At 36.1% G+C, this 14,508-nt stretch overlaps 1 protein-coding gene across 1 annotated transcript; it reads right to left on the bottom strand.

The window, feature by feature from the left end:
- Positions 1-6,658: 6,658 nt before the first annotated feature.
- LOC110098897 (thiosulfate sulfurtransferase 18) lies at positions 6,659-10,913 on the bottom strand. Its single transcript, XM_020825846.2, has 6 exons — positions 10,618-10,913; positions 10,425-10,514; positions 10,268-10,341; positions 8,180-8,250; positions 7,877-7,930; positions 6,659-6,871 (listed from the first exon to the last, which is right to left on the bottom strand). Exons 1-6 carry the CDS (start codon positions 10,632-10,634, stop codon positions 6,779-6,781), a joined length of 399 nt encoding a protein of 132 aa, XP_020681505.2. The 5' UTR covers positions 10,635-10,913; the 3' UTR covers positions 6,659-6,778.
- Positions 10,914-14,508: the final 3,595 nt, after the last annotated feature.

Below are 14,508 nucleotides of genomic sequence, written 5' to 3' on the forward strand. Positions count from 1 at the left end.
ATGATGGGCCGCCATGTTTAATGAATTCAACATACTCATTTAAAATGATACATGAAATCTTATTCTCCCTCACTTAATCATTTCAAAATATTGTTGGTTACAAATGAGTGTTTCTCACCAAAAAACAATACTGACGTATATATACATTACAAAGCTTGGCTTGTGGCCAAAGGCTTTCATTAATGATCAAGCATTGATTATACCAAACCTTTTGGGTCGATTGTGAAACTAGCTACTATCCATCTCATCCTCAGGCTTGATTTATCCAAATAGATTAGACATCAATAATACCTTTCACCAGAACAATCTACCAAAATATGTATACATATAACAACCATTGAGTTTCTGTAACCTGAATAAGCACACCTATGCGTCACCTAAGAAAAGTTATTTAGGGCCTTAAATATGCACTTGTTGTAACCAACTCCACCAATTCCTCCTCACTATTGGGTTTACAAACTCCAAAGATAATACCTCACATTTCATTTGCTCCCATTATTATCTCATATGTACCTCATTGCCTATATTAATTCCCTCATGCTCTTTGGGAGTAATGTGAAACTTCTTCAATAATTTCCCACCAAAGGGGCCTCATCATTCTCTATTAAAGACTTGAGTAAACTCTCTTGCTTACTTGGTATCGAAGTCATCCCCTCAAACCATGGTATCCTCTTATCATAACACAAGTACATTCATGATCTCCTAACGCTTACAAATATAGTAATCTCTAAAGACATCACTACTACTATGTCTTTAACTCATATGCCTATAATTCTTGATGGCGTCTCTTTCACTAGTCTCTTAGAATATCTCTTTGCTATTAACATACTTCAATGTCTCTCTCTCACCTAACTTGATATAGCATTTTATATCAACAAACTCTTAGTTCATGCATCGAACAACCACTAACCATTAGATCGCTGCTAAATACATTATCCACTATCACTGCACCACCATCAACCATAGTATATTCCTTCATCAAAACTCAACCCTCTCACTTCATGATTTCTCATATGTCAATTTTGATACGAGCATTATTAATCAAGCACCTACAAGCACTAACATTATTATCCTAGGCCACAATACAATCTCCTACAACCCCAAGAAGAGCCACATAGCAACTCAATCTTCTACGGAAGTCAAATGTCAGACGATTGCCTCTCTAATCACTGAACTCACGTGGTTACAATATCTTTTTCATGAACTTTATATTACCCTTACACAATCACTATGATTTATTGTGACAATTTTGATGCACCTACATATATACAAATATGATCTTTCGCTCTCGAATGAAACACGTAACTCTTGACTTTCACTCATCATATATGTATTTCTCATATAAAGATTATATAACTTTTTTCCCTCGTCATCATTTCAATTCTTCATATAATAAATTGGTAACTTTTACATTCGATACATGTTAAATTTCAAAATTAGAAATTACACCCAAAGATACTATAGTAATACATTTTTGCTAATTAGCAAAATTAATATTTGCATATTGTTTTTATATTGAGCATGTATTTAAATATAATTAAGAAAATATATTCTTGACTAAGCATGCCAGCAATGATCCACTCAATGCTTACTCTACTAAGCATTCCATTACAACCAAACATTATAAAAATTAATTTTATATAAAAAATTACAATTATATCCATTTGTACATGAAGCATAATTTCCAAAATATATTTGCACTTTATTGTAAAGATACTCTGTAAATATTGAGAGGACACCTGCAAAAGGAATTAGAAGAGATGCAGAAATAAAGGAAGCATTAATGGCTTCAAGCGAATGCTTTCACATTGATGTCACTGTAAGCTTCATTACAGCATATATGGAGAATAAGGGGGCAAATACTGCCCCAGCCGCATATGGCTGTTACGCCAGACTGCCCAAGTCAGAGAACGTGAGGTGCTACTCCAGTAAGCTATAATAGGAGAACCATGATAAGCAAACAGCGGCAATTTTCCGGCGGCGTATGCTGCCGGTGAATACCGGATTTGTAACCGGTGGTTCTTCGGCCGTTAAGCCGCCGGTTATATTACCGACAGCTAACCAACGGTCACTTTACCGACGGTTTGCCGGCGGTTAAAGAGGCCGTCGTGTGTTCGCTTAACCGCCGGCTAGCGTCGGTACACCGCTGGTTATTTTACCGACGGCGCCGGCGGTCAAGGCCGACGGTATTACCGGCGGCATACACCGCCGGGTTTCAACGAATAACCGCCGGAAGCCATCGGTAACCGTCGGTATAGTACCGGCGGTTTAAGGGAATTACCGGCAGCATAGCTTAAGCCGTCCGGTATCGTAGTTACCGGCGGCCAAACCGCCGGTTAGCCGCCGAAAACCTGTAGCATCTGAAAAAAAAATTGACAGCATTCCCTCTATTTGAGGGATGTTCACCCTAAATTCTAAACCTGCAGAAATCGCAATAGATAATAAGATATTTTGGGCAACACGCCGCTATATTCATCACAATTATATACATAACCACAAATTAAACAAACAATTTTACAATCAAACATTAAGAAGTTCTAAATAAGTTCATCAAACATAAAATAAGTTCACCAAGTTTTAAATTCAATAAGGTTACAATCACAAGTTCTAAATACAACCATCAAACATAAAAAAGATTTAATCCTCAGCTGTATCCTCACTGTCTGGAGATAGCTGCTCCTCTTGCTCATTCTTCCTTTGATTTTCAACTCTATATGATTGCAGCTCTGCTAGTATTTCATTTTGAACTTTTCTCATTTCTTCAATCTCTCTAGATTGAACCCTTCTCATCTCTTCAATCTCCCTAGTCAGCGCTGCAACCCTCTTGCTTACAGATTCTTCAGCTCCACTTGGATCATGAAATGCAGAGGTGTATGAACTGCCCTCAATAACATAAGCCTGTGAACCCATGCCATATACCCTCCCCGTTTGTCTTCCACCAATAACTTATGACCATGTTTGATACTTAGAAATGTGGGCCGATCCAGAAGATGATCCCTCGCCAATTGACTGCCGACTTTCTCTAGCTCGTACAAAATCATCTTGCAAGTTACAATTAGTTTTATTAAAATAAATTTTTATTCTAAAACTCCAAAAAAATTTACTCACATGAGCCTTCTTAGACTTCTCATCAACCCACTAATGATCAGCTTGATGTTGATGAGTTCTTGTATGCAACTCCAATGGTGTTGGCTCCCAACTAATGTGCTCTTTCTGAAAATTTGATGCTTAGTTATAATAATATAAATATATGTAATAAACTAATTCAAAACACTTACCAGTCGCCGCCTATGTTCCGTATGAGGTATAGATCCACCAGTATGAAGAGAGCTTCCTAAACAAACACAGTTAGAGGCTCTATTCTGTTTATTATACTCTCTCATTTTTATAAACTCAGGGGTCGCCCAAGCACTACTCAAATCAGCCCAAACGCCCTCTCCAATCCAATTAGGACGCTGCCCAGACTTTCTAATGTTCGTGGACATGTCCCTGAGATGGCATGAGCATCTCTGTGTGGCTCGTATTCGCCATGTGATGTCCAAATTCAGTAGTTTAGAAGAAATTCCCTACGATATAAATCAAGCTTCACATCATCGGGCTTCAAAATGCTAGATTTTTATGCTTCGAACATGGACATCTAAACATTTTATCATATTGAAAGGAAGGCAGTTGAGATGCAACTTGAATAAAAGTTTAAACTCCCTCTATAAATTCAACTATCAATCCTTTTCGATCCGGTAACAATCTGTTATACATGTCAATCCTTTTTGACCCGGTAACAATCTGTTATACATCCAATATCTCTCTTCTTGGATAGTCATTTGTACGTTGAAGCAAACGTCACCCTACATAGTTATCAAAATATTTATTAGAATACATGCATGTGCAAATGTGTTATAATTTAGGTGGATGAGTGGATTTACTCATAGTTTAATTTTCAATGAAATTGATCTCCAGAGCAAAAGACATTAACCCAAGAAAGTTGCTATATAATAGCTTGTGTGATCCAATAGGGCTACAAGCGAACCAAACTATATTATGTGTGATCCCATAGGGCTACAAGTGGACCAAACTATCTTATTAACGCATCTATCTTATGTGTGATCACATAGGGCTACAAGCGGACCAAACTAACCATCTACATCAACTATCAACAACAACAACAATATCAATTCTTTATCCCACCACATGGCATGTATCAAATCAACACAAACTAATCATCTACATCAACTATCAACTACATGAAATTAAACTCGTTTACATGCATCTAAAGAATAAAAGTTCATTTTGATGCCTACAACTTTCTTAACATGTATCAAATCTAACAATTATGCGACCAAATCAAATAAGGCAACTCTATCTAATCTTATGTACCACAGGAGCTACTCCAAACTTTTCACATATATTCTCGTTTCACTCTCGCTCTCTCTCTCTCTCTCTCTCTCTCTCCCTCTCACTCTCTTCTCAGTCTCCCTCTCTTTTCTCTCTCCCTCTCCCTCTCTTTTCTCTCTCTCTCTCTCACTCTCCCTCTCTTTTCTCTCGCTCTCTCTACCCCTCTCACAATCAACAAATTAGATCTATCATTACTAAATTAACACTTAATAAATAAAAAATTTAGATCTACCCAAATGATTACAACATTACCTCTTGCATATGTCAAAATTACTATCTAAATCATCCGAAATACTAAAAACTCTTGCAAATGTTTAGTGAGAACAAATAATCAAAGAAAAACGTTAAAGAATACCTTAAATTACTGAGTTTTGTTCAACTCAAACGAAACCTAGGGCAGCCGGCGGCGTGAGATTCGAAGTGAGATCGACGGCGGCAAGTGACAGCAAAGGTTGACCGAGCGAGAGGCGGCCGGTGTGGGGTCGGCGGTCAGAGATACTTCATCGGCGGCGACAAACGGAGCACGATCCAGCGATGCGGGCGGAGGCGACGGGAGAGCGACCGAAACGAGAGAGAGGAGAGAATAGAAATGAAATGCGAGTTGCAGGTCTGTTCATTTTAGGGCATTTACCGGCGGTATTCCGACGGTCCGGACCGCCGGTACCATTATAACTTATCAGCGGCGGCTTAGCCGCCGTTAAACCGCTAGTTTTTATTGACGTCCGGCGATTTGAAGGCGGTTTTTAGACTGTCGCTAGTACCGGCGGCTTTACAGAACAAACCCACCGGTTAGGCCGACGGTAAAAGCCGACGGCTAAACCGCCGTTAAAACCGGAGGTCAATAAACAGCCGGTAATCGGCATTTTTCCTGTAGTGTCACATTTCATTTGCTCCCATTATTATCTCATATGTACCTCATTGCCTATATTAATGCCCTCATGCTCTTTGGGAGTAATGTGAAACTTCTTCAATAATTTCTCACCAAAGGGGCCTCATCATTCTCTATTAAAGACTTGTGTAAACTCTCTTGCTTACTTGGTATCGAAGTCATCCCCTCAAACCATGGTATCCTCTTATCATAACAAAAGTACATTCATGATCTCTTAACACTCACAAATATAGTAATCTATAAAGACGTCACTACTCCTATATCTTTAACTCATATGCCTACAATTCTTGATGACATCTCTTTCACTAGTCCCTTAGAATATCTCTTTGCTATTAACATATTTCAATGTCTCTCATTCTCTTTATCACCTAATTTGATATAGCATTTTCTATCAACAAACTCTTAGTTCATGCATCGAACAATCACTAACCATTAGATCGCTGCTGAATACATTATCCACTATCACTGTACCACCATCAACCATAGTATATTCCTTCATAAAAACTCAACCCTCTCACTTCATGAATTCTCATATGTCAATTTTGATACGAGCATTATTAATCAAGCACCTACAAGCACTAACATTATTATCCTAGGCTACAATACAATCTCCTACAACTCCAAGAAGCACCACATAGCAACTCAATCTTCTACGAAAGCCAAATATCAGGCGATTGTCTCTCTAATCACTAAACTCACATGGGTACAATATCTTTCTCATGAACTCGATATTACCCTCACATAATCGCTATGATTCATTATGACAATTTTGATGCACCTACATATATACAAATATGACCTTTCGCTTCCGAATGAAACATGTAACTCTTGACTTTCACTCATCATATATTTATTTCTCATATAAGAATTATATATTTTTTTTCCCCTCATCATCATTTCAATTCTTCATATAATAGGTTGTTAACTTTTACATTCGATACATGTTAAATTTCAAAATTAGAAATTACACTCGAAGATACTATAGTAATACATTTTTGCTAATTAGCAAAATTAATATTTGCATATTATTTTTATATTGAGCATGTATTTAAATATAATTAAGAAAATATATTCTTGACTAAGCATGCCAGCAATGATCCACTCAATGCTTACCCTTCTAAGCATTCCAATACAACCAAACATTATAAAAATTAATTTTATATAAAAAATTACAATTATATCCATTTGTACATGAAGCATAATTTCCAAAATATATTTGCACTTTATTGTAAAGATACTCTGTAAATATAACCATTAAAAAAATTACATACATTATTGACATAACATCATGATGATGAACTCATACAATTATTATTAGATATTCTAATTAAAAAAATTATAAAAATCATAAATTTATTTTAAAATGGGAGTAATATATAATTTATAAATTAAAAATTTATTACACTCATATCAAAATAAATTTAATAATTTTTAAATTTATTCTCCATAAAATTTTAATTGTTTTTTTTAATGATATAATTTTAAACCATTAAATCATCACCGTAGATCATCTACTTTCTTCTTCACTTCGAGCCCATTCTCTAACCAAGCAATATAGCCACCTCCCATATTCTTCACGTTCTTGAAACCCTAAGAAAATCAGAAAAGAAAAAAAATCATTATTCATGCTGCAAAATTAAAAAAACAGCGGCCTAAAATGAAAAAAAAAAAGTATTGAATCAATTTCAAAGCAAATATAATAATATTACAAGTCCATTTTGATGAAATTTATATCAAAATTTTCAAAAATATATATTTTAAATAACCAATCTAAATAAATTTATATTATATTCATTATAAAGCAATTTTCTCTATTTAAAAAATTTTACTCTTTTTTGTCATTTTTAATAGATTTAAATTCTATTTCTTTGCAAAATAAGATAAATTTTAAAATAGTCCTCATATTATTTGTGTGTAGCCAATTTAGTCCTGCTGTATCATTTTGCTCCAATTTAGGTTTCGTTTGGGACGGCTTTTTTACTATTTTCTAAAACAACTTCCTAATACAAAAGTTTTTTGTACTAAAATGCTGCTTTTGAAAGCATTAAGAAAGCCATGTCAAACGAAGCCTTAGGCTTGGTTTGGGACAGCTTTCTTACTGCTTCTTAAAACTACTTTCTAGTACAAAAATTACATTTTTTTATGCTAAAAAGCTACTTAAAAAGCAGTAAGAACGCCGTCCCAAACAAAGCCTTAATCTCTCGTCTATATAAAATTGATCCAAAATAATAATCTCTTATATTATAATTATGATGCAAAATTAATCACAATTAGTTTTTTGACTTTACAAAATTGATCACAATTCTTTGTTTGAAACAGCTTTCTTACTGCTCCACAAATCAGCTTTTTAGTACAAAAATTTCAAATTCATAAAATTTTTGTACTGAAAAATTGCTTCATAAAGCAGCAAGCAAGCAATCCCAAATGAAGCATAAAATAACCATATACGAATAGTCGGGAGATTATTTTAAAGTTCAACCAAACGCAAAATTAACAGCCATTGCTGCATCATTATTTAAAATAAAATGGAATAAAATAAATAAAAAAAAGTTTCCTCTGCATGTAAAAAATAAGCAACATGAAAGCCATACTCACAGCTTTGAGAAGCTCTTCAGCAGCTTTGAGAGAACGCACACCGCTTTGGCATCCCTGTGGTGATTGCGAAAATTAAATACATAAATTCAAGTTTTGTTTGAGATAATTTTTTTACTATTTTTTAAAATATCTTTTTAGTACAAAATTTTAAAAAAAATTATAAAAAAAAAAATACAAAAATTATTCCAAACGAAGCATAAATTAAAATTCTATCTTAAAATAAATAAATAAAAACAAGAACAAGATCTTTGATTTACAGAAATAGAAGAGAATATATAAGAGAAGAAGAGAGGAAATGAGTACCACTATTATGAAATCATCTTTGCGGCAAAGATCAGTCACTTCCTCCACAAAATTTGGATTGCTCACCCTCCCTGCATCAAAATTCGTAAATAAGAGAAAAATAAATTATATTAATACAAATTATATTAACACGAGCTTCAAAATTATAAAATTTATTTTAAGATTAATATAATATAAACTCTGAATGTATATATAGTACTAATCTCAAATAAATTTAAATTTTTTTTAAGTTTATCTTAATATAAATTGTTAGAAATTGATCCGGTTTTAAGTTATGTTGATTCTCAAGTTATCAAAATCTCTATAAATAGAGGTCATATGTGAAGTAGTATTAGCAAGACCCTTGTAATAAGTCCAATTAAATAAAAAGAACTTAGAATTCCTATAGCTCATTCCCTCTCCACCCTTCCCTGTCTCTCTCTTCCAAGAAGCTCAAGAAGGGTATTCTTCTTCCAAGAATTTCATAACAAGTGGTATCATCGCCTTGTTGAGGCGATCGCAAGGAAGGAGGAAGATGCTCTTGTAATCAAGAAGAGGAGGTCGGATATCAATGGCATCATGCGGGCTTAGGTGCTACACGGGCCGCGGTTTTGCGGTTGGGTGGAGCGTGATGCACGCTAGGCTATAGTGGTGCTCGCGAGTGGAATGGGTCGTGGTGCTCGCGTGGAAGCTGAGGAGCGGAAATGTGTCGCACAGGTGTGTTGTTAGATCGGGAACTGTGCTCGCGGGAAATAGGCATGCTAGCGGGGAATAGCAAGAGGATTCATACTAGGGTTGCAATCGGCCACGAGTCAGAGAACTGGTGTTTTGATCAGAAACGGATCAGGACCGAGTTAACATGTGAGACATCAGTGGCGGCATGTAGGTTGTGCTGCACATAAGGAGCGGACGACGTTCACATTTGAGCGACTTTGATTGCATAAGAGTAAATGCGTGGGCCAGAAGCACGCATGAGCAGGCAATGCACGTGGCACATACATGCGGATCATGGGATGAACAATAATGGGTGCAAGCGCGAGTGGGCTAGAACGAGCGGGAACACGAGCTAGAGTTGTGGATCGGAACACACAACGGAGGTCGGGCGCAAGCAGGATTGGGCTGGGATCAACGAATTTGCTCTTGGAGTTAGTGCAGGGAGCCGGTCAGATCGTAGCAAGCACACGGGTTATTCTTTGATTGTAAAATCTAGACCAATGTGGAGATTATTGGGTTTTGGTTCATGTTTAGATTAGGTTACTGTGCAAAATACCACATCATGTGTAAATGCCTATAAATAAGTTTATAGGTGTTGTAATTGAATTGCCCCTAAGATAAATTAACAAAGCCTCCCTCTCTCCCTTAACTCTTTCTCTTCTAAGAAGCTTAAGAAGAACTCTTCCTCCTCTCAAGAAATTGATAACATAAATTATTAATATCATAATAATTTATATAATCTTTTTTAAAATAGAGAGAAATTTTGTTTAATTGGAATGATTAAATGAGAAAAAGTATTGAATTTAAACGATCAAAATTATATCCGACTATATTAAAGAACCAATTTGATCCGTTGACTCTTAAATAGAGATAAAATTAGTCATTTTATAGGATCATTTAGGTCCTTATTTTAAAAATTAAGAGATTAAAATGAGACTTTTAGTTCTTCTTAAAACGTTAGAAACTATTTTGATATTTATTTCTTTATTAAATCTTATAACTTCAGAATTAGTAAATTCTAAAGCCATTAAAATCTAAAAATTATGTGATATGATATAATAGCTGTTAAATCTGATTAAATAGAGGATATTAAAGATGAGATGCAACAAATAAATGATGAAAATCTTTTAATTTCTAATAACTTTCCGCATTTATTAAATTAAAATTTTAAGTCTGACTTTTTTATTATTTTTTATAGCAGTTTTTTATTATAAAAATTTTTAAAAAATTATTTTAGAAATCACTAAAAAAAACTGTCCCAAACAAAAATTAAGCTGAGATTGAAGTAGGCCTAAGAACTTAGATAGATCAAGAAATTATTTGAGAAATTAAATTCAAATTTTGATTGAATCTTGGCAGCTAAGAGCAAAAGAGAGTGAAGAGAGAGAAGAAAACCTTGAGGGGCGAAGAACATATAAGGAACATTTAGGGCTTTCTCCGGATGACCCTTCTGGAATTCCTCCGCAGTCCTTCAATTCAAATAAGCAATAGAATATCTAAGGAAAAAATGGTAGAAACAGATAGAGAGCTAGAGAGAGAAAGAGGGCCGAACCTAACATCGAGATAGCGGTGGCCGGAGCTCATTAGGGTTTTGGTTGAATGCACATCAATACTTACGAGGGCCTCGCCGGAGCCGCACGGACTTAACAGTAAAGCAAAGAACAGAGAAATCGAATACCATTTTTGTTTCAAAACGCCCATCCCATTCAAAACCCGAACCAGAAAGCGGAGAGAGAGAATATTACCTGGGATTGGGATCCATGGAGAAGTGTAAAGTACTTTTAGATGGGGGAGAAGAAACAGGGGGCGGAGGAGAAGCGGCGCCGCCGATTTCCGCCCCTGGGCGGTAGCTGGTTCTCTTTGATCGGATGGTAAAAGAAAACTATGAAATTTGGTTGCTTTTTTGATCGGTTATCTGACCTAATCCATTGAGCTAAAATCTTTAATGCTGTCGAAAGGGGACAGCTGTGGTTGTTTGGTGTTTGGCGTATTGAGGATTGTGGATGTCAACTCCGACCATTTTATCAAACGCTGGAGTGTTTTGCTCCCCAATGGTTCTGTAAAAGCATCGACAACATGTTTGGTGGCCCAAAAAAAAAATTTTTTTTTTAAAGAACGGTGATATCTACCCACTGTCACTCTCTTGAGGGAAAAATTATTAGGTGCGGAGTGCGCACCGTCCGCATAAGTACTGGGTACCTAGTGGTACCCAGCGGTACAGCGGTACTGCTAGGTACCCAATACTTGTGCGGACGGTTTTGCCCGTCCGCACTCTGCACCTAATAATCAATTCTGTTGAGAAATTCCCTGTTGAGGGGATTTGTGGAGTAATTATCTCTCTGAGAGCTTAGTGGCAACTAGCCATACAGGTGTTGGACCACGCACTTATTTTATTCCCACTTAAGGAGACGCACCGCTTGAGAGAGGAATCGAAAGTGGGTTGGAGGGTTCCCAACCACGTTGCCCACCAACCCAGCTAAGCTCGGTGGGGTTGGTGGCCAAAATTTGAGATGTTTGGATCAAATCTTGTTGATTTCTGTCGTGCAATTTCAAATTGTACTCGTGAAAAATTAGATTTGCGTTGACCTGAACAATCATAAGGTTGTCGCAAAATATTGTTGTTTGAGAAGAGGGGAGAACACAAAAGTTGTTTAACAAGAAATTCAACCATTGTATTTCACTTGTTGTTTGGGCCATGGCTCTAGAGTCAGCTCTCACAGACAATCTAAAGATTGATGTGCAAATAAACAACGAAAAACACAAAATTCACATGATCAAACACAATGAATACGATGAGATTTACGCGGTTCAATGAAGAATTCCTTATGTCAACAGGGAAGAGATGATTTCACTATTGTGGATAAACATGATTACAATTGCACTCTTACACATTTAGTTGCCCTCAAGCCTCCATATATAGATTTGAAAAGAAAAAAAAAACAAATATAGAAACTTCTTAATCAATGCATTAATCAAATATCCTAATTAATGTAGTAATCAGTCAATAAAATCTTTCCTAATCAATGTTGAATTCGATATGGAAAGATTTATGTAATAGAGATAATCTATTGGTTCTTTATTTTCCATGAGTTGTTTTGGAGTTGTCAACCCATTTTGTTTGTGGGAATTCTTTGGGCTAGGGGTGTCAATTTTTGACACGACCCGAAAATATCTGGGTTAGGGTCAACTCAAATCCGAAATGGGTCAGGTTCGGGTTCAACAAATCAACCGGTTTTAAAAATCGGGTCTGGTTCAGGTTGACCCAATAACCCAAAATTGACACGAAAATTTGTATTTGACCCGAAAAACCGAGATTGATCCGTTTTGACCCGAAAATCGAAGATTGACCCAATTTTTTACCAGAAAACTAACAATTTTGGGTCAACCTCGAGTCATTCGTGTCGGGTCGGGTTGACTCGGACTCGAATCGGGTCGGGTTCGGGTCCGAAAATCTGACCCGTTTTAAAAAAAATGGGTCGGGTTCGGGTCGACCCGAATAGTGTCGGGCTAGTTCCGGGTTTGACCCGAACCCAACCCGTTGACCCAAATTGACACCCCTACTTTGGGCACAAGCGAGTTGTATATCTCTCAACTTTCCATTATTTTAGTTATTAGTTTGGTAGTCCCATTTGTAGTAAACAGATATGTTATTTTTCATCAATGCTTCAATTTTAGCTATCTATCTCTTATTTCCATTCTCAAATTTCAATGGCTTAAGAAAAACTGGTTGGGTATACATTGATGCCATGCTTGTAAGAAAAGTTAGAGGGTGTCAAAATGGGTTAGGGGGTTGGGTTCGGGTCCGACTTGAAATTGATCCAACTCAAATCCGGTTAATCTGAACCCGACCCGTTTAATAAACAAGTCAAAAAATTGAAACCGAACTGGACCGTCTAGCAACCTATATCCGACCCTGTAACCATTTTAATTAAAAAATATTTTATTTGTTTATTAATCATAAAATAAGGTTAATTGATAAAGCATAAAAGGATTAAAACAAATAAATAAAAGAATTTAAGAAAATATTAAGCATGTCATTTATGAGTTAAAATGGACTTGGCGGGTCAATATTAATCTGACCCATTTAATAAATAAGCCAGACGCTTGATTCGAACCTGACTCAATTATCAAAAGGATAAATCCAAATCTAAATCTTTCAGGCTAGCTGGTGGATCAGTCACTTGCGCCTCTAAAAAAAAGGAAAGTGTTGATCTAATTTGCTGCGAATCATGTTTTTTCTTTAAGGTCCCAAATTGAATCTCAAATAGAATTTCTATTTCAAAGAAAAAAGGCGAAGCGTTTCACTTGGTCAAGTTCAAGGCGATTGTTTTGATTGAAAAGAAAAGAAGCATAGAAAGTCATCAGTAAAGCCTCATCCTGTGCTGTTTGGGTATGAAAAAACTAGGTGCAATTCAGGAGCATATCCAACCCTTTTTTTAGGGTGGGCAAACTCAATATATATATATTAAGCAAAGCCTTGTATTTCAAAGAAGTGAGATTTATCTACGAAGAAATTTAAATTCTTTTATTTATATATCTAATATCCAAAATCTATTAAACATCTTAAAGTTAATATTCTATTAGGTTCGTCTGCCTCACAGCTTAAAATTTGGTATTTCCATCTTAATCACAATCGCGATCAATCCTGCCCATATTTTATGTCTCCCACTCGCGATTTGAAATCCTCTAAAATTATTATATGCGGTCGTCAGACGTCATCTCGAGTCCAATTAGGACGCAATACTATGTACCGACATTGCGTACCATTGTGTTTAAGGTGATGTAACGCATCCTAATTGGCCTTTTAATGGTCTGTTGACCGCACATAATAATATTCTCTTACATATAAGCCGCCTTGGATTTCAACACTATCAGTTGAGCTCGTTGGGGGGTTGCAAGGTTTAGGTGCTTTGTACAAGGAATTTTTTTTCTTGTACAGCCGTAAACTGCTCCGGTGTTGTGTACGCGAACGCTACATGCTGCATAGAGACAAATAGAGAGTAAAGCAATATGGCTCTCTAAAACCAAATGCTGCAAGGGAGAGCTGAGGTGCTCTAGACCCTGACACCGCGTCGCTGTTGGACAAACTGGAGATAGGGAGATGAGCGACGTGGCGCTCCAAGCCTAGCATCACGGTGCTGTTAGATGGGTTGGGCAGTTTTCTTTCTTATTATTTTTGAAGAGTTGCGTCCCTTGATGATTTTTGCTGTGTTTCTCTTCGTCTGTTATATAGTGAGAATGGTGCAGCAGGTGAAGAAAGACAAATGAGAGAGTGAGAGAAAAGATTTGTACAATTTCCTCCCAATTTTCATACTGAATTGTTTGGTGTAGTGTAAATCTGTTATTTTTTCTCGATTTCGTGTTTCTGTGTTAAATTCCGATGTTCTTTATTTTCTACTTCATTTTTTCTTGTTTATTTTACTTCCTTAACTTTATGAGCATATAGACAAACAAAGCTAACCAAAGGTTAATGTTAAGGTGCAAATAAATTTTGATTTAAAAATATTTAAATATATATTTTATTAGAGGATATAAATATATAAACAAAATAGTCTAAAGTGCTATATATATCTTTCCCATAAAGAATCGCTCGTGACTATCCAGACCACGGGCGTATAATTAAAGACGCACGACTC

Source organism: Dendrobium catenatum, unplaced genomic scaffold (genome assembly GCF_001605985.2).
Source record: "Dendrobium catenatum unplaced genomic scaffold, ASM160598v2 fragScaff_scaffold_1381, whole genome shotgun sequence".
Taxonomy (NCBI): Eukaryota; Viridiplantae; Streptophyta; class Magnoliopsida; order Asparagales; family Orchidaceae; genus Dendrobium; species Dendrobium catenatum.

Bases quoted from the DNA above. Each gene is read 5' to 3' on its own strand.
- LOC110098897 (XM_020825846.2), bottom strand. The intron at 10,342-10,424 runs GTTCGGCCCTCT...TTTGAATTGAAG, and splicing joins CACCGCTATCTCGATGTTAG to GACTGCGGAGGAATTCCAGA. The intron at 6,872-7,876 runs GTGAGTATGGCT...TGATTTTCTTAG, and splicing joins CTGAAGAGCTTCTCAAAGCT to GGTTTCAAGAACGTGAAGAA.